Genomic DNA, 21,566 nt, shown 5'->3' with positions numbered 1-21,566 from the left:
AAATTGGTTATCAGTAGTACATGGCAAGACTGGGCACAGTGGCTCACGCCTATAATCCCAGCATTTTGGGAGGCCAAGGCAGGAGGATAGCTTGAGGCCGGGAGTTTGAGACCAGCCTGGGCAATATAGTGAGACCTTGTCTCCACAAAAAATAGAAGTGTTAGCTCAGGCATGATGTGCTCCTGTAGTCTCAGCTATTCTGAAGACTGAGGTGGGAGGATCACATGAGCCCAGGAATTCCAAGCTTCAGTGAGTTGTGATGGTGCCACTGTACTCCAGCCTGGGTGACAGGGCTGAGACCCTGCGTCTTAAACAACAACAACAACAGCGACAAATATATATTTGCTAAAGTTGTCAAATTGAGTGACAAACAAGTCTTCACTGTTGTCAGTCTACCAGAACAAGGTAGTCAGCAGGGGTAGGAGTGTTCACCTTTCACTTGCATGTGAGTTCTTGGAGAATTTATTTGGAGAAGGCTTTGAATACTGGGTCAAGTAACCTTTAACTCCTTTGCTTTTGCCAACAGTATAGTTTAGCCGGACCCTTCAAAAGTGGCCATGTTGGTCCTGAAAAGAATAAACCAGTACTGTCTGAGTGAATTCATAAAACTCTTTTGATGTACTGTATACCTGAGGTAGAGAATGCCTTATAGCCCTGTACCACCTATATTTATATGACATATGATCTGTTCTTCTAGGAGGACTGTTAACTTATATGTTTCGTTGCATTGCTCATTGTATTTTCTATATGGCCTGAAATCATTCCTGAGTTTTACTTTCAATTTATTTAGCTTTATTTTGAAAATATCATCTATTTTATAAGGTTTGTGAAAATATGCATACTAGCATGACTTTTTGTTTTAAGCATAGTAGTGTTAAATTTTAAGGAATAAATGCAATTTCTCCTACAGTTAGAAACTGGATAACGCGAGGATAAATGTTTGCATTATACTGGGAATTATACATAATTAATTTCCAGTAATGTCTTTGAATGTAATTTGGGTGTTTCCCCCTCTTTCTTATAGAGAGTCATCTACTAGTGCACTTAATTCAGTATACTCATGTGTATGGCTATTGATTTCATGTACAGGCTAAATCAGTACAAAAGAGATATCACTTGCAATTTTGAATAGGTGTGCACTTGAAAACTGTGTCATACAGAGTTTCTTACCTAGCCAGGGATCCTAATGTCCTTTACAAGTGACTTTGTACTTTTAAGACATCATTAGCGTGCTGCTGATTTTCTGTGAATAGAAGAGGTAAGGCTAAGCAAGAAATAAAATAGTCTTGTTTCCAAAGATAGTTGCGAATTGAGAGGAAATAATAAGTGCGGTCTCCTTGAGTTACCAAGTCAGCACAAGTGATTTATTTAAAGAATGATCTATTTCCACTTCAGGTAGTATAGGCTAAACTGTCACTGCATGCCCTCTACAGAGAATTTAGATCTTTGGGGGTTTCTGTCTCTAGTTTCTCCAGATATTTGCCTTCTTGGAGTCAGGTGAGTGGAGGGTAAGTCCTTCTCATCCTCCTCTCCATAAACCAACAAATTTCTGTTCATGACAAAAGCAGGAGGTCTATCATCCTCTAAATCCAGATTGTAGTTATTAAGGCCTGGGCTTGACTTCTTCCATTGCACTCTCACCTTTTCAAAAGATTTGAAAGTACCCTTTACCTGGATCGAAGGGGTACTGTACAGTTCATAGTTCCAGGATGGTTCATAGCTTTGGAAAGATTTTTATAATTTCATGAGAAATAAAAATCAGAAATGTCATTTTCAAATACAAATGATAAAACATTTCCATAGCCAGAGTTAAAATACTTTTGGCTTAACTCTTCAGTTTGTACTCCAGTTTGAGTAATTAATTGAATGTATTCCTGTTAAGTTAAAGTTCAGTATTCCATAAAGTAGAAGATAAAAAAATATAATCCCACCTAACCTTCTATTTTAAAAGTTCTTTATTTTAAATTACAAATTATAAGAACTAGAGCACATAATACTGGAATGTTATGTAAATAAATGCTTTTCCAGATTAATAGGCAATTACTTTAGAACTTTGAACGATTGTCTACTGAAACCTGATTGTATCACTTATTAAAATGCATTTGTTTGTGACTATTTTACAATACTGCTGATAGACAAATCCATAACATAGATAATTAGTTTAGATCTCAAGATTGTTTTTTTTTTTCCCCTTCAGATACGCAAGATGACAAGGAAAGAATTAAAAAATATGGAGCATTTATACGTTCTCTTCCAGGGGTCAACCGAGCAACACTAGCAGCTATCATTGAACACCTGTATAGGTGGGTAGATGAATGAACTTTTCTCGACATTTCAAACACAGCACTCAATAAGTCATTATTTCTTATGTGATTGTGAATCTTTCTACATATCATAAGAACTCACCTTAGTCTCTCTTTCTGTAATTGAGTCACATTTACAGATAAATAGCACTGAGAATTTCTTAATCAGAAATAATTGTATACAGTGTCCTCAAATGCATCTGATGCATAAGCAAGAATTTAAAAACTCACTTGGTTTGGAAGCTGGAGAATAAAGGATGTGCAGGGACCAGAATTCTGTAACAAGAATCTGTCTGTGATGACAGTATTTTCTCATGGTGGACATTTCTTTATTATCAGTTTATATCTTACCTGACCTTTATATTTTGGTATCAGGCTATTGATCCAGTGAGGAAATTTTAAAAATCAAAAACAATTTTGTATGTCAAGGCATGAAGGTCTCCTTGCATTTGGGAAGATATGAGGAATGTAATGGTGACTTTACCAATGAGGTCTGAAGGATGAGGACATTTGAAAATAATCTTTTAAGTTAAAACTAGTTTTTTTTTTTTAAATCTTAGCAGGAATTATTACAAAAAGTTAAATAAATATAAATTTTGATTAAGGAATATATTGTAGCTCCCTGAATGGATGAAATACTCTCTTGAGTAAATTTCTGTAAAGCTGAATTTTACTAAAAGTACCTTATTTGCAGTCTCAATTTAGAAATGTTTCACAATTTGTGTTCTTTCCTCTTGTTCTTTTCTTTCCCAACCACTACTTCTCATTTATGTCAGCTCCATTATTGTAAAACTGATTTTCTTATTGCATCATACAAATATAGTCCACATTATATAGTCCTATCTCTATGCCTGTGAGATGTTGAGACAAACTTTAATATAGAGAATTTTAGCGTGCAGCATGGAATTATAGAGGATAAATTGAATGATTCATTGTGTGTTGTGGTCCAGGGGATGCTTCTATGCTTCAGATTTAAAGGGACATATGAACTGGGCGTGAAAGAAGAGTAGGAGAAATGAGTGAAGGATAATGTCTGGGACATAGGAGTACTAGAAGATGACAGAGTTATAGTTGGCTGGCAGGAAGTTGTGAAAGGCTTTGTAGGTCATGCAAAAACATTTGGATTTTATCCTTTAAGTGATAAGAAGTAACAGATCAAATGTGTTAGGATAATAATCCCTATGATGGTATTGTTAGGGAAAATGTAGCATAGAGACAGATAAACTAACTAGGAAACAGTTTTGTTGAGTTTCTGGTGAGAAGACCTGGGAGAGAAGGGACTGGGCAAGCTGAATATGGAACACTTGGAAATGTTAACACCTCGGAGCAGAGAAGTAAAGGAAGAAAAGGAAACACTATATTATACCTATTTTGTCCCAGAAACTAAGGCAGCCACTTAAATTAAAGACAAGAGAGGTGAAAAGTACCAAAGGGGATGATACTGCAGAAGGAAGTCCCAAGAAATGCAGGAATGTCCTTAAAGATAATGTCCTTAAAAGACTGAGAAGTAAATTGGATGAGGACAAGTCGATTTAGCCTTTAATTCAATCCCTACCCTAGCTAAAAGAGCATTTCCTCCATCAGTAATATCCTCTTAATTCCATTCGCCAGGTGTTTATCATGCACCACAATGTAATTAAAGAGTTTCTGACTGTGAGATACATAGATTCTAGTAACAGAGACAGACATGCAGATAAATGTTCCAGATGTTTACAGTTAAGTGTACTGTAAAAGCATAGACATTGTTTTGAGAGGGGTGTTCACAATTATCGCATCCTCTTCTATTAAATTCCAGTTCCTTTTGCATCTTGTAAATCACGTGTGATGATTGCACTTGCACCATCTCTGCTATGCAATTTGGTATTTTATTATGAATTCCCTACATTAACATATGTATTGCTATCATGTTTATTCACCTTTTCTTGTAGCTACCTGAATCTGTGTTCTTCATAGATGGGAATGTCTAGCTTAGTCTTACTACATTCATTTGATGGAGTTACTATATTCATTTGATCAAGTGTGCCACTTACAGTTCTTGTCTGTTACATTTTTAGCAATGTAACTTTCCCTTTCTTAGGGATGATGCTTCAGGGAGTTGTTTTGGTTTTTTTGTAAACTTTTAAGTTCAGGGGTACAGTGTGTAGGTTTGTTACACAGGTAAACTTGTGTCACAGGGGTTTGTTGTACAGATTATTTCCTCATCCGGGTATTAAGCCTAGTACCCATTAGTTATTTCTCCTGATCCTCTCCCTCTTCCCACTCTTCACCCTCCATTAGGCCCCAGTGTATGTTGTTTGCTATGTATTCTCATCATTTAGCTCCCACTTATAAGTGAGAATATGCAGTATTTGGTTTTCTGTTCCTGTGTTAGTTTGCTAAGGATATTGGCCTCCAGCTCCATCCATGTTGCTGCAAAGGACGTGATCTCATTCTTTGTTATGGCTGCATAGTATTCCATGGTGTTTATGTACCACATTTTCCTTACTCTGTCATTGATGGGCATTTAGGTTTGATTTAATGTCTTTGGTTTTGTGAACAGTGCTGCAGTGAATATATGTGTGTCTGTGTCTTTATAATATAATGATTTATATTCCTTTGGGTACATACCTAGTAATAGGATTGCTGGGTTGAATGATATTTCTGTCTTTAGGTCTTTGAGAAATTGCCACACTGTCTTCTACAGTGGTTGAACTAATTTACACTCCCAGTAACAGTGTAAAAGCATTCATTTTTCCCCATAACCCCTCTAGCATCTGTTATTTTTTTGACTTTTCAGTAATAGCCATTCTGACTATTGTGAGTGTGAGATGATATCTCATTGTGCGTTTATTTTTTTTTAATTACTTTATACTTATTCGTAAACAGTTTAACAACTCTTTTAAGACCCCAGTGTTATAGCCTACTGATTGAAAGAGTTGACTCCTTTGTTCATTTCTGTTCATTATAAAAAGCCATTCTTAGTTATATCCAAGAAAAATGTAATTGCATTTTAAAGTAGTCTGCCTTGTGATAATATTTTATTTGGAATAACTGTACGGACACACGGGCCCAGATATTCTTTCTCATTTGATTTGCACCTTCTGGAAAATTTAGCCCAGGTTGGCACCTGGAATTTGGAACTGTCAATTATATGTCTAATGACCTACCTTTTTTGCCTGTTTTCTACATACCTCCTGCCCCATTTCCTCCTCCTATGCTGCAGCCCCACAAGTCATTTTACGCCATTCTGCAAGCATACTTCTATACTTTGGCCACAGGTTGTTTTATAGTTTGCAATTGTTTGAATATGGTCAGCCCTTTCTCTAAATCAACAATAAAGTATGACTTTGTAACTTTTACTAATCTATTTAACAGTACTTTTTCTCATGTTCTTAACTAGATTATAAGCTACTTAGAAGAAAGAACCATGTGTTTTTAAGTCACCATTGTATCTTTTATGTCAGAGAATTCCAATATTGCTGTGTTTAAAAATTGATAAACTGGCTTTCTGTTCTATGAAATTTCCAGATAAAAGCGTATCATAATAAACTATGCTTTTCTCTGACAGGGTTCAGAAATGCTCAGAAATCAATCACATGAATGCCCATAATTTGGCCTTGGTCTTTTCATCCTGTTTGTTTCAAACGAAGGGACAAACTAGTGAAGAAGTGAATGTAATTGAGGACCTAATTAATAATTATGTAGAAATATTTGAGGTAATTATTTTGTATCCTGCCTTTGTTAAAATGGTTATAATGTCACTGTTTGCCAACAAATATATATGTTGTAGGGTGTTATTATTCAGATCTTTATTCATATTTAGAAATACATAAAATAAGGAATAGTCATATTTTTTTAAATTATAGATATAAGTAGCTTTTAAGCTATAGTCATTATTTAAATTTGGTTGCATTTAAAACTTTTTACCATCTGATATCTGTTTGACAGAATATTTCTATTTATAGGATTTTTGCATGTGTTTTCTTTTTCTTCATGTGTATGAATTATATCTACTTAGAAGTGTGAAGTTATAAAATGAACAATTCATTGATAAATACCAGACTCTTAAATTCTGCAGTTGAAAGCCCTTTGGTTTTTTCTTTTAGTTGTGTCCCCAGTTGGAAACAAATAACATTCTAAAATATTATTATTCTATGGTGTTTTACTAAGTCATCTGTTTTAATTGACTTTTTAATTTTCCATTTTATAAAGTTAATATTTTCATGTTTCATCAGAAAACTGTTGGAGTAGGGATGATTTCTTGGTTCAAAGAAGTAAAAATAGGGGAAATAAGCCAAGGATTCAAATTGGTGGATTTGGGCAAAAGGTCCAGTTCTATTATATAACTAGTTGTAGCACCTCAATTTTGTCATTTAACCTTTTGAACATTCCCTTAAATGGTGTTTATGAGTCCAGTTGTTTTCCGGAAGTATGGCTGTACCACATGAAGTCAAGACAGTTAGTGTAATTGGTTACCATTGTAGAGTTCTTACATTCTTATTATAATCACTTATCATAAGACAAGAAAAAGGAGCTATTTTAATAAAACAAAATATCACAGTCTGTATCTTAATTTACATAGGAATAGACACCAGATTATGGGATTTTCTTTGCTCTTTGATCTCCTCTTTACTTCTTTCTATATGTGTCCACTGTTTTTGATCAATAGCAACTTCTTTGCAATAATCTGATGCTGAGAAAATAAAGATTTAGAAAAATATGATGTGTGGCTTACATGCTGTCTCTATTTTCTGTATTTGTAGTTTTCCATTAATAAAATGGTTATCTTCATAGTTATGTTAAACTTTACCTAAATGATGGAAATTTAATAAGCACCTAATGAACATTTCAGTTTGATACATGAGCTTTGTTTCTCAACCTACATAAACTTAAGCCAGTCATCAGATCCTTTGCTTAAGTTTCCTAAGAAATAGGACTTCCATCAATGCAATTGCAGCCTGAAGTAGTATCATCATAAAATATTTTGAACTTTAGGATACTCTATCTTGTTGGCTTTGTTTCCAACCTAGCTGTGTGGGCTCATATTGATTCCGATGGCCATTCTCATTTATTTTTAAGTTGTTAGTATTTAAATTCCTGAAGATTACATGAGGATGAGTGTCATCACTCTTCGTATTCTACATTATTAGAATGTCCCGAATTATATTTTAAACAGGTTAAAGAAGATCAAGTCAAACAAATGGACATAGAAAATAGCTTTATTACCAAGTGGAAAGACACCCAAGTGAGTAGTAATAGTTAGATCTCTAAATAATTAAACAAAACAAAAACTTCCATTGTAAGTAAAGACATTTGCTGTGTGTATTTTCAAGTTCCTATTTTAAGCAAAGTAAAAGTAATGAGTGAAAAAAAAACTAATTGGTTGTGTAATTCAGCAACCTGATACATATATGCAAAATATGTTAAAGTAAATTTTTAAAAATAGAAAATCAGTTTTAATTTACCTTTCAAGGTTTTCTTTATAAAATCAACTTTTGTGTATAAAACCATGACTGAAAATGCTAATGGATTTCAAAGGAAGCATTTAAAACCAAAGAAATACTTGGAGTAAGTTGAAAATTCAGACAGCCTAGTGATTCTTTCTATTGTTATTTTGAAACTATAAATTATTTCTTATATGCTTTTGCTTTGCATGCTTTCATATGATTGTATTAATGGAATGCATCTAATTTGATCTTTGTAGCACATTCTAATTTTTGTCCTAAGTTGACTTTTCTATATCCTGTCCTGTTTTCCTCAGTCACATTATACTGGATTTTTGTGTTCCGGTTGCACTATGCTTGTTTGGTGAATATTCACTGGAATTTCTTAAGGTTGATGATTAGTCATCTTCTAGTAACTAGGAGTTAGAGTGGATTTGGGGTACCAATATAAATGATAGAAATGGATCAGATGTGCTCTGTTTACAGATACATAATGAGGCAAATGCTTTTTTGTTAGTCAGACATTAAATTCTCCTCAGTCCTGAAATATCCACAACTAACTAGAGTCATTGAAACTGTCATTCCATATAAAGAAAATAGAGGAAGGCCTAGATCAGTACTAATACTATGATATTAATGAATTATTTTCTCCATTTGACCCAGAGTAATTATGCAGCTTCCAAAGGAGTCAGCTTTAACCTTAAAAAATCTAGGTCATTATCAATTATCTTAAATTCTCACTTTTTTTGGGAGCAGGGAGGAAGTCTTTAGTCATGAAATAAAGGATTGTGTGAGGCTGAGAGGTAAACTTTAACCACACTATCTACATTGTTATTAAAAAAGTTTGAGTATCCTTTTGCATTTTTTATCTTTTATATTCATATTACAATAAAGAAAGAAGTTTTGAATGCTTTCAGTTTAGTCTGTATATGTAAGTAAAAATAATAGTATTTGGAAAAGATAAGTAAAAGAGTCTGGGAAAATCTGTTTTTTTACTTAAATTTTTCCTCTAATCCATTTAAAACTGTCTTCTGGAGTATTTTTTTCTGACATTCAGTCTCTTTGTCTTACCCCTGTTTGAATTTCTTACCTATTCTTCTTTTTTATTTCACTCTATGAGTTCTTTGTATTTACTTTTTAAGTTTTTTTTTTTTTTTTTAACTTTTTAAGTTTTAAAATGTGTCCTTCCTGGAGAGCTGTTTATGCAAACATAGTGAAAAGCAAAAGTGTCAACTGTATCTTTTCCTTACTGAAATGTATCTGTAGCATTGAAAGTCAGGAGGAAAAACTGGAAATAAGCTTTTCTAAGCCTGTAATGCCAGAAAAATGAAGGAACTTTTTCAAAGTTCATCTTGAATGTTTTCCCCACAAAATTTTTTTCCCCACAAGTTTACTCATTAGATTTTATGCTGAGGTGAATTTAATTTGAGAATGATTTCTTGGTTATGATCTTTTTTATTTAAATCAGGTGATACTGTTTCTAATTGGTTACATAACTTAAGGGAACTTCTGAAAAAAGTTACTCAAAATATTTTTCATAGATTCATTTGGTTCTTTGTTAACCTTCTATACTGTTAATCTGTATAGTGATATGACATCGTAAGGCCTTTTATTTTCAGGCTTGCATCTTCTTCACTTTGTCTGTCTTTTGGGATATAATAATGACCTAAATTAGTACTTAATTCTTGGCCAAAGATAATTAAAAACTTCTTTTTATTGTCTGCCATATTCCATGAATGACATCACTTTTATTTTTCTTTCTAAATTTATGTTATTTGTAGTTTTAATATAGCTCTGACCTAGTTTATCCTCAAAGTTCAATTTTCAGGCATATCTTCTCTTTAAAAACGTAGCAAGCCATAATTTGCCTTTTAAATATTGGTATCATGCACACATTATAGCTTGAAGCAAAACTTCATGTGTTTTGTTTTCACCCCTCATTTTGTTTATCCTGTTAACGTACATGCTGATGGCTCCTACAACTTCTTTTGTCACAGCCAGCATATATCTATTGTAGCTGGATTCATTATTTTAGGAAAAATGTAAGGTATTTGAGAGTACTAAGCTCCTGAGTAAGAGATAAAAAAGAAAATCATTGTGGTTGTTGTTGCTGATTATAACATTTGTGTAAATGCCTTGTCCTTAACCATATGTGGAAATGGGCACATCATGCTTGTGAGCAGGGGAATTGAGCTTGTTTCATTGTTATAAAATATTCAGAAATATGACTGGGGCTTTATAACTGTCTTCAGTTTCAAATGTGTGTTTTTACAATATGTTTATCTGTGTTGTTTGTACCTCTGCCCTTTTCTAGGTTTCCCAGGCTGGAGATTTGTTAATTGAAGTATATGTAGAAAGGAAGGAACCTGACTGTAGTATTATAATTCGGGTAAGTTCTAAAGGTGGATGTAAAGAGGACTGTTGGAAGTCACAAATGTTAGCATTATTTTATATATTTTGAATTTTCCATTATTATATTTTATATTACCTCTCCAGTTCAAACGACTGACAACATAGACTTTTTATAGTGATATCCCCCAGGAATTCTGTATTTTGATCGTTTGGAAAGAGAACATCTTATGTGCTTTGGATTACGTGTTAAGATTTTCTTCAAGTTCTGGAAAATACCCCGAGCTTAAATACTTGTTCCTCCCCTTCCTAGCTTCCTAACGTTAGACAAGTTATTTGCTCTGAGCCTCAGTCTTCTCACCTGTAAAATGAGGAAAAATCACAGTATTACATCATAGCATTGATGTGAGGATTCAATAAGATAATGCATGTAAAACCCTTAGCACATTGCTCAGCATGTAAGTGTTTAATAAATAACTATTACTACTAGTGCTGTTACAATTAATAATAATCTCTCACCCTTGTTTTCTGTACTTTAGCATCCAGTCTTCCAATTGATTTGAATATAAGTCTGGGATATTTATTTGGATAACTCTTTTCTCCCTTGAGAGTACTGATCATTTGTGATGAATTAAAAATAGATGTTTGTCATGCTACTATATTTAGTAATTTGTCTGCCTTACAGATAGTAACTGATATTTCAGGTCGCTATTTGGTAAGACTGCTTTATTTGTATGAACAGTAGACATTCTGCCATGTAACAGAAATTTGGCTTTAGCTACTTATCTTTTTTAAAGTCCAGGATTAAACAGTCACAACATTAGATATATTTGGACTTAAGTTAAATATAATTTGATTTTAAGTTTTGTGTTTCTAATGATTATGAATTGTAACTATACACCATTAAGTACATTACTTAGTACATGAAGCTGAAATATTAATACTATAATTATAGGTTTTGTCTTTATGAGGCATTTGCCTTGCCACTCCTTGGCCATGTCATATTTCTTATACTGAATGCATAATGCTGATCATAAGAGATGTGAGGAACTAGTAAAGACCAATTAGCACAAGTTCATCACTAATGCTGGAGAAGGTATTCAAAGCTCGTGACTTAAATCTATACACAGGCTCTTTAATAGCGCATTTTAATTTTATCTTCTAAAGTCACAACAGAAGTTATAATTGAGCCATGTTCTTATGTTATCCGGTGTGTTTAGATAAAGGACTTTCCAGTTTCACCTATAGTAACTCCAAATGCTCTTTAGAAAATAACAAAAACTATTTAAAACCAATTACTTAGGTTTTAATGCTTATGATTCTGCAAAACCCTTTAGTTACATTTATCTCTGCTAATTATTACCTCAACCCATGGAGGTAGATGAAGCAGGTGATGTTCCGAGTTTATAAGAATGGAAACTGGGAAGTAAGAATACTAAGGCCAGAAATACAAACCTGGGTCATCATAATCTCGACTGGACGTTCAGTATACTGATCTGTATATTCTGTAGAGTAATAATTTCCCAAGTGTGGAGTGTTAGGTGTTACTAAAGAGGAGCTTTTGGTCTCTCTTGATGCAAGGAATAGAGTTCTGGTCTTCCTATTTCAGACCAAGGTGCTTCCTGCTGCCTGTTTCACAAGTGGGTTTCTCAATAATTTATTATTTTTTAAAGAAAGTGCTAGCCTTAAAAATATTGTTTGTTCATGCATATCAACAGCATCACTGAAATGATTCAACTACTCCATACTGCTTGGTGTTCTCTGTTATTCCTAGATGCTATAACAAGTTTTTTTCTTTTAAGTTTATATTTCTTTAGGCTTTTCTAAATAGAAAATAGTGGACTTCATTGTATAATTATATTCCAAAAAAGCACTAAATTTCATAAAATACAAAAGGTAGACTTTGCGAGTTACCTGCAGTGAAATAGGTTTTTTGTTATTTATGTATGTGCAATATGCTTATGGGTAATTATGGGCAAGAGAAATGGAAACAAATACATTTCTAAAGAACTTTTAGTAGAGACATCCTTTTACTGAAAATGTGCAAATCAAGTTGCAACTGCAGTATTATAATGTTTAAAACATCATTATGACTAAATTCTAATTGAAGAAAGCCATTTTGCTTTTGGCCAGCATGCACTTAAGATTGGCATAAGCAAAAACAAAAAGAAACAAATAAAAAATTCCAAAAGTCCCTGAAGAGGTGATGTGCTTATACAGTGGCCTCAGGCTTTGGGACTTTCGTAGAACCGACCCCCAGGTTGGCATTGCAGACTCTGACATCTGCCCTGGAATCCTGGTTCCAGCATACTTTGGTATCCCACCATCTGTCACTTGGCATGGCAGGGCACACCACAGACTACCAAGACCCTGGAGCTTTTTGGCATGACCGATAGCCATCGACTGTGTATAATTTAGAATCTAGGCTGAATAAACCAAGTCACTCTACACTCTTAATTATAGAACTGTTGAGTAAAAATTTTACATGTAGACGACTGTTGGATTCATTGTCTGGCGAAGGTCATTCCGAATGTAATTAGGTACATTCTTTCCTTCTGAGTGGTCTAATTGCTCAGTAAGAGATTAAAAAATTCTCTTATGTCTATATTGTAATCTCTTTTTGTACTTATGTACATTTTATGGAAAAGATCTGAACATGCTGTTTTCTGTATGGGATTAGGGAAGCTGGTTTTAACCATGCTCAAAATAAATTCAAGATATCATTAAATGGTGGATGGGGAATATTATTGACCTAGCATAAGGCTACTTCTGTGTCTAACACGTTTTTTGAAAAAATATTACTTCTCTTACAGATATCTCCTGTGATGGAAGCAGAAGAATTAACTAATGATATATTAGCAATAAAAAATATTATTCCTGCAAAAGGTGATATTTGGGCCACATTTGAAGTCATTGAAAATGAAGAGCTAGGTAAGTGATTTTTATGCTAGGGATTCTTAAATTACTTATACTATAAAAAGTACTCTTTAAGACAAGACTTTATAAACATTTTATGTCTTAACATCTTGTTATGATTTTTTTTACCTTATTGCATGTGTTAATATATGTTTGAGGTTGCCTTTTTATGATTTTACTCATCAAAATAATTATATTACCTTATTGACTATAAAAATACAGTGCAAGACTTTAGGTACCTCTTTTGCTGCCTCAGAAAAGAAGACCTTTGTTTATAAGGACAAGCGATTTGATTTGGCACAATATTCTGAGTGGTATGAATTACTATTATTTAACAAGAACAAGGAATGTTGATTTAAAATATTGTTTACTATATAAAATAATTTTAAGAGCAGCAGAAGCTTCATTTTTTCTTTTTCTTTTTTCTATCTTTAGTGAATCACATATTTTGTTGTCTTTCATCTCCAAGATGCCTAGGGATAAAGGGAGCATTTAAAGCACCTTGACTACCCCAACAGTCAAGTGCTGAATGAGCTTAACATTTTAATAACACCATGTGGTTTCAAAGACCTCCAGAAAAAAAAATAATACACAGAATGTCTTTGTACCTTCACCATCTGTCTAGCTGCTACCTACTAAGGTCTTGGGACACTTTGGAGTATAGCTGCCAAACTGCCAAAAGGAAAATCTTGCCACCCGCAAGCTTAGGATAAAAATTAAAATTCAATGTTTAAAATACCCCATAGTGTGTTATTAGGAGTGTTGCAATAAGTGATAAAATGAAACGGGATTGTCAGTACTTTGTCTTTATGTTTTTATTCCTGTATTATGATTGTGCACAATTCTTTAAAATTTAAAATGTTTCAATGTTATTTTTAAATATACATTGCCAAGATCTAATGACAATGGTACTTTGATGTCAGTTCACAATGTCTCCCTCAATCGGTCTCAGTCCTCCTCGTGCACAGAAATACTCTGGCAAATGACTCCTATGACCTCCCAACTGTCAAGTTCCCAGATTCACATCTGGGTTCACTTTACCTAACCTTCTGTGGCATTTATTGTTAATGACTATTCCCTTTTTATTTGATGATCTTCACTCTGTTTTCCATACTGCCTGGATTCTCTTTATGATTTTCTGTTCATTTTACCTCTTTTGTAGATTCTCCTTATTCTGTTTTCTAAACATTGGGTTTTCCTTGCTGCAACATCCTTTGCCATCTTTTCTCATGTTACCTGTTTTATTTTTTATTATTATTAGATAATCTCTTCTATTTTTTGTGCTTGGCTAACATGTATTAACTGGTGTTTCCCAAATATACCTTTGTTCTTCCTCCATCTGGCTCACACTCTTACCTCTTTTAAAACCTAGACTAAAATTTTCATTGTACTTTGTCTCATTTCTCTTTATAGTACTTATTACCTTGATTTGTACTTGTCTCTTTTGATGGGAGTTCCTTGGAAAGTAGGAGCAATTCTGTTTTTTTTTTTAATCTCTAATGTCTAGCATAGTGCCTAGTATATAGGAGCCATAAAATCTGTTGAATAAGTGAGGCATGATTTTGTATGACTCTGTGGTACAAGGGTGACAAAGTTTTTATTTTTTGTCTTTGTTTAATTTTAAAGAATGGGTCACTTGGTTACCAGCTTTGTTATATTTGTGCGTAAAGGTTAACTGTCAGCATTATTGCCAGAAATATCTTTCCACATTACAAATTGGTTTACATTGTTCCACCACATAAAACCCTTTATTTCCTCATTGCATATTTATCCTTCACAGTCTAAGTGAAATGTCTCTTCCTTCATGATGTTCACACTGATGTCTTATCATTTGTTTAAAAATCTATAATACTGTATACTATATGACTTATAGAATAGCAATGTGTATATACCTGGTTCTGCCCTAGACTATACTTTTCTTAGGGCATTTACCATGTATTTCAGGCTTTATATTTTTGACTACTTCTCATAGTGCAGTTGATGTGGATGAAACTCCACAAAAGCCTTTTCAACTGAAGTGGGGCAAAAAAGTAGATGCATTCTGGACCTGAGTGATATGGATTGTGGTTCCTGGTATAGATGCATCCAAATGTGGGAGGCACATAGACAGAGATCTCTGCCTGTAGATTAGGAACCATGAAGAGATCTCAGGGCCCTGTTTAGTGCTTGGACAGATGATTGTCTCCTACACGCTTCTATTTCTGTTGCTTTTTAAAAGTTTGATAGCAGAATACTGAATTGTGGGTTTAGGGGTAGGCATCCCCTCCCTACCTCCGTTGCCCCCTCAAAGTTTGAGTACACTAAAGCATATCTGTGTGCCACTGGAGCTCTGTATCTCTGGCTACTGGCCATCCTAAGAGGAGCAAGCAGGTGGATGAGGATAGAAAGGAATTATATATAGCTAGAAGAGGGGTTGCATTATACCAAGAAACATTGTTTTGAAATTTTATCTTGAGCAATCAAGGGATGTTTACCCTCAGAATGACTAATTATAAACTTGAATGTGATAATTAGTATATACAATGCTAAGACTGAATTGGATTTTTTCTTATTTTTACTTCTAATTAAAATAAAGTTGTCTTTATGCCAAGATATCTAAAAAACTAGGAGTCATCAAGTTTTGATTTGTGAATGTGTCAATGTATAAACAAAGAAATGTGTCATGTACACCTAGAAAGAATACACTTAGAGTTAAGAATTCAAATTTGGCATGGTCTTAATGTTTTGTCAACTGTACAAGTAGAAATTGCAGTAAGGGAAAACCTCCCAGAGGAATAATGGTAGGAGAGCAACAGAAGGGCCTGTGGTTATGTGGGTTTACTGAAGCCAGTGGAACATGTGTGTACCACATGTTGAAGGCTTTATATCTAGTAACATGCAGAGAAGATAAAGTGAAATATGAGAAGGAGATAAAAGTAAAGGCATAGGTAGTAAGAAGGTTGTAGTTGAGAAGAATGTCAGCCAGGCAGTTGGTGTGTTTGCTAATGTAAACATAAATCCTCCAAGTAATGCAGTAAAAAAATGAATGAATGAATATATAAATTTATAAATATGTAAGCCAGAGTGCTAGATTTTAAGTATCTGTATATTTTAAACCAGGAGTTCTCTATATTCAGTATTTCCTTTGTATAATAAATGTTTGGTAATCTTCCCTTTACTGTCCTGAGATAACCTATTGTACTCATTAAAAATTAATACCCTAATTAAAATATAAAAATAAAGGGAACATATGCATTATTAGCATGTAAATGCTGGGAAACTCCTATATGCCTGAAGATGATGCAAATAGATTCTTAAACCTGTAAATGGAATCACCATGGATGTGGCAGCTACTAATTCAGATTGCTATAATCATGTACATTTTTTTTCACTTAAATGATATTTCACCATTACTATCGTTGGTGAGATGGTGCACAACTTTTCAGGAAGTTCTGACTAAAACAGCAGTCATCTTTTTTTCTTTATATGGTAGTCAGATTCGTGGGAAAATATAACCATTTAAAACATTTTAATATTTTTGATGTTTTCATTTTATATTACATTGGTATGAAATATACATTAAGCTGAGTTAGGTTCTCTTCCATAAGAGCCAGTCATCCAAAATATGCTATTATTTTAATGCTTTACCTTAAATCCGAACCCATCCTCTGCCAATGTAGACCCCTTTACCCTCTAGGTTTTTCACATCTTGAAAGAAATTTAATTGCTGAAGGGCCTCATTTAAATAGGCTTCACTGAGAGATCCAAGTTTGAGAATCAGTTACTTTTTATGCAGTACTATCAGAAAAAGATGGTCTTGTTTCTTCCTCATACCTACTATGATGTGGGAGATCTGTTTATTTTATTAGGATTCTTTCTAGCTCTTCTGACTGACTCATAAACTGCTGTTATCTTCTGATTATGTGGACAGGGCAGACATTGTTTTTCACTTTGCATATGTTACCTAAGAAAACAAATTGCATGTGAGAAAACCATCATGGGAAGGCTTACATATGTGTACAGAATAAAATTAACTATAATAGTTAAGATTTTGGGCTTTAAAGTTAGATAGGTTTGGGATGCACATCTCTGTTCCTCACCTTAACCAGCCATGTGATGCGAGGCAAGGGGCAAAACCTTTGTGATCCTTAGGTTTCCTTACATGTGAAATATGAATAATAATATCTAGTGAAGCATGTTATTGTGAAGTTTGAAAGTGATAACTGATTTAAAGCATCCAGTATATATAATGCCTGATACATAATTGTTATTCCATAAATGGCAACCGTTATTGGGATCAATAGTATCTCAAAGCTTGCAAGTAGTAGGCTCAAAAGGGGGAGGGGGGAGGGATAGCATTAGGTGGTATACCTAATGTAAATGATGAGTTAATGGGTGCAGCACACCAACATGGCACATGTATACATATGTAACAAACCTGTACTTTGTGCCCATGTACCCTAGAACTTAAAGAATAATTTAAAAATATATTTAAAGCCATACATAAAGGGAGTGCTTATTTTATAATTAGTCTTACCTTCAAATACATCTAACTTCAATTAGAAGACAACAAACTTATGAGTTAGTTAACAGTTGAATTTTATAACATTGACAAATTGTGGGCAGTTATGATCTTTGCCCGATCTTTTAGAAAATTATTTGAAGAAAAGTAATATTGACATAGCACAAAAGATTTTATCTGGCTTTATGATGACTCATTTTGTCTGTGAGTCTTTCTGTTAATATGTTTTTTTGATTTATGGGCCATCAAAGAAAATAATGCAATAATTTGTCAAATATTTACTGAGCATTTATTATATACTCAATACTATGCTGTGAATAGGGGATATATAATAGTAAACAAGATGTATATTTGTCTTCAGGATGTGTGGCCTAGTGGATTTTTTCTTTCCTTCTTTATTCTTGCCATTATTATAATGAATCAGCTTGCTCCAATAAGCGCAGAATGCAGAATTGGATTTCTCTTTACTGGATAGGAAGCAAACATCTGGTAATTTACATTGGAAACAGACAATTTATTTTCTTATCTGAAACTAGGAATTGTTGATGACTTCTGATATGATATGTTCATAGCAGGGGAAACCAGTATTAGGGAGGATGTGATATATTTATTTAAACTTGTGATTTTATTATCAGTTACATTATGATGGATCATACAAGTATGATGCTTTTGATATGCTCTTTCCTGTTTGTCTTTAGCCTCATTACTTTAACCGAAAACAAAAAGCTCAGGTGGTATGTGCTTTATGTTTTGGATGGTGTGAAAGAGTTGAATTGACTTTTACATGGCTACAACACTAGGAAAGCAGCATTGACATCTTCATGTCACAGCTTCTTTTCTTATTATTTTCAATTATGCTATTTTCAGTGCACTGAGAAAAAGTTTGAATTTCCTTTATTCCAGCATATGTTTCTGTTGCTACATTTTATTAACCGATTGACATATTTTGATCATCAAAAACTTTTCTGTGAGACTTTGATTGTAATTCTAAAACTTGTTCTTTTTAACTCTATGCTAAGAATATATGCTGCATTTAAAATTATGATTGCCTAAATCAAAATGTGTATGGATGAATATTCTTCAGAGAGATATATTGAAGATGTCATGTAATTTCTTGCTAGTTGGCCTATTATGTCAATAATTAGTCTATAATATTGACACATCATGTTTTTTTATATTTCCACTAGTAGTTAAATATAGACTCTTCAGTACTATTTTGTAAATGATTTTAGTGTTTTCTATAGAAGTTACATTTTATAATTTTATATTGATTATGAAAATATTAGCTATGAGGTATTTACTAGTGTTGATCCAAAATTATGAGTTTGATCTTGTTGGGATAAACAAAGGATTATGATTAATTTATGATTATTATTTAGTAACGGACAATATTAAGTTTGTTAGTCCTTTTAAAACCATTTAATTGCATATAAAAATAAGAAGGTTTCCCTAAACAAACCAGTATGTTATCTAAAAAAGAGGATAGAGGATGGGGATGGTGGTTCATGCCTGTTCATCCCACCACTTTGGGAGGCAGTGGTGGGAGGGTAGCCTGAGCTCAGAAGTTTGAGGCTACAGTGAGCTATGATTGCACCATTGCACTCCAGCCTAGGTGACAGGGTGAAACCCTGTCTCAAAATAATAATAATAATAATAATAATAATAATAATAATAATAATAATAAAGTATTATACAAGGGGTAGAATTTATTGTACAAAAGGTAGAATTCTGAGATTTTTATCAAAAGTACTTCTGATTTCTAAAAATAGTTCAGTAACAGGTATTCCTGCATGATTAATTTATATAGTAAATGTTATGTGCTTAATAATTTTCTAGGTCTTAGGATATCTTTTACATAGTCATAGTGCTATTACTGTATAATATAACATAAGATATGATTGTGTATAATGTTGCCTACAGATCTTTTCAAATGGATTTTTTAAATTTTATGATTATAAAATAAAAAATTGTTATCCTCATATATTTTCCATTTGATTTGGAATTTATTTTTTACAGAGCGTCCTCTTCACTACAAGGAAAATGTACTGGAGCAGGTGCTTCAGTGGAGTTCATTAGCTGAACCTGGCTCTGCTTACCTGGTGGTGAAGAGATTCTTAACCGCTGACACAATTAAACACTGCAGTGGTAGGTGTCATTACTTCACATTGCAGCTATGATTGAAAATTCAAGTGGTTAAAGGGTAATTAATATGGCACAAGTAATATTTGAAAATGTGAAAAACGAGTAGCTAGATACAGAATGAACTGAGATAGTACATATATAAGAAAGAAGAATATATGGACAGGAAGATATTTTCCCAATGTGTTGCTCTGTGGTAATAGTTGGCTAATTTGATTGTACCAAGTTCAGGTTTTTGGAAATAATAGTTTGTTTTTAAAGGTTGTTTACCATGCTTATGCTTATTTTTTTCCTCAATTTTTAAACTGAGGGCAAGTCATCTCTGTGAATTACATTTACATTGGAAAGCTTTCTGGACATTAAAGGAATGCTAATTATGTAGGCTCTGAGATACAGTGCTTGCTATATATCTCACATTTTTGTGATGAAGTTGGAAAATAAATACTTACAAAATAAAATACTTCCAGTAAGAATGCTTCCCATCCAACTGGAAGGAGATAGTGCTCATGTAAGGTTAATTAAGTAAGTTAGCTAGCACAGTGAACTATATAAGACCATTTCTGAACCTCTATGAGATCTCAGAAAATTTTTATTTTGAAACTTAATTATTCTTCCGTTGTGTTGTTATCAACTGAAAGATCAAAAAAAGAAGCCAGGATTATATACAATCCAACTCAAAAAGCTAAGGATTGAAATTTATGATTACTTTTATGATTAATATAAATAATAACCATTATTATTTCTTAATTGCATATCAGCAGAGCTCAACACACACCAAAGCTCATTTAAAGTTTTTTTTTAACTTCCTTGTAAGTTATATTACCTTTGGAATTTTACAAATGAAGGAAAAAGAAACTCAGAGAACTTAAGTAATTTGCCTTATATTATTCAGTTACTAAGTATTGAATTGAAGAACTGATTGGTGTTCCTCCTAATTTTAATCATGTGAAAAAAGGTGGGGAGGATGGTACAGCTCTTCAGTGCTGTAAACTACTCAGTATCATTGCAGAGTCTCTAGTTAATAGTCATAATTCAGAGCTCTTAATTGTACCAAAGCTTATCATATAAACTTCTGATTTAATACACTGTCTTTTATATCTTATATACTTTTACTTACATGAAAGTACTTTTACAAAATGCAAGTAGTATAACAACTTTTATGTCATTGTGTTATTATACGCATCTAAAAAGCCAAAACAGATACTAACTCTTTGTACTGTAGAAATGTAGCCTTTCAGAGACCTTTATCCTGTTTGAAATTTTTTCATGCTCTTACGTATGATTCTGACCATATACTGCCTGTGCCTTCTTAATGTTTGCAATAGGATTTCTCTGTACTCATGTGAATGCACGTGTATGAATGCACATGCCATAAAGTAGTGGCTTTCAGCTAGGAATGATTTCCCCTCCCTCCCCTCCCCGCCCACAAGACATGGAACATACAATGTCTTAAGACATTTCTGACTGTCACAACTTGGAGATTGGGTAGGGAGGCAGGGCTTCTGGTATTTAGTGGGTACAGACCAAGGGTCAATGTTGTTGTTGAGAAACCCTAATTTAGATAATCTGTGATATCTCTTCTAATTCTTTATCTTTCTGTTGAAATTTTTATTTGTTTCTTTTCTTCTGATATTCCTCTGCAATATCTCTAATTCTCCATGTTGCAACATGTTTAAAACCTACACCTAGACATAATACCTTTGCTGTTGTGTGAATGCTAGTAGGTTGGCTATATGAATAAAAATAGATAAGAATTAGATCCTAAAAGGCTATGTTATAAGTGAAGGTTCTGTATGTCTGAGGGTGCGGGTAACCCAAAACAAGTTCACCATTAAATGCTATTAATCTTCGGGGCATGGCTGGGGGTGGGTGGCAAACAACCCAACAAGGTGTAGATTGCGCTGGTTTAGAGCAGTCATATCTGGGTAAAACCTT

The 21,566-nt window shown here is 33.5% G+C and overlaps 1 protein-coding gene across 6 annotated transcripts in view; it reads left to right on the top strand.

The window, feature by feature from the left end:
- The window catches only part of ARAP2 (ArfGAP with RhoGAP domain, ankyrin repeat and PH domain 2), a 173,235-nt gene that overhangs the window by 103,112 nt on the left and 48,557 nt on the right, over positions 1-21,566 (top strand). For 3 of the 6 annotated variants that reach the window (XR_010156526.1, XM_016951436.4, XM_009447493.5), the window contains exons 21-26: positions 2,198-2,303; positions 5,851-5,998; positions 7,459-7,527; positions 10,041-10,115; positions 12,889-13,006; positions 19,509-19,637. Coding sequence is in view for 5 of the 6 variants with exons in the window: in XM_016951436.4 (XP_016806925.1) it covers positions 2,198-2,303; positions 5,851-5,998; positions 7,459-7,527; positions 10,041-10,115; positions 12,889-13,006; positions 19,509-19,637 (645 nt within the window). In the remaining variant the exon portion in view is untranslated. The remainder of the gene's footprint in view (positions 1-2,197; positions 2,304-5,850; positions 5,999-7,458; positions 7,528-10,040; positions 10,116-12,888; positions 13,007-19,508; positions 19,638-21,566) is intronic. The other 3 variants (XM_063809456.1, XM_016951437.4, XM_063809457.1) reach the window with 3 other exon arrangements.

Source organism: Pan troglodytes, chromosome 3, assembly GCF_028858775.2.
Source record: "Pan troglodytes isolate AG18354 chromosome 3, NHGRI_mPanTro3-v2.0_pri, whole genome shotgun sequence".
Taxonomy (NCBI): Eukaryota; Metazoa; Chordata; class Mammalia; order Primates; family Hominidae; genus Pan; species Pan troglodytes.
The sequence above is the reverse complement of the archived record's forward strand: the minus strand, read 5'-3'. Positions and strand labels throughout refer to the sequence as shown.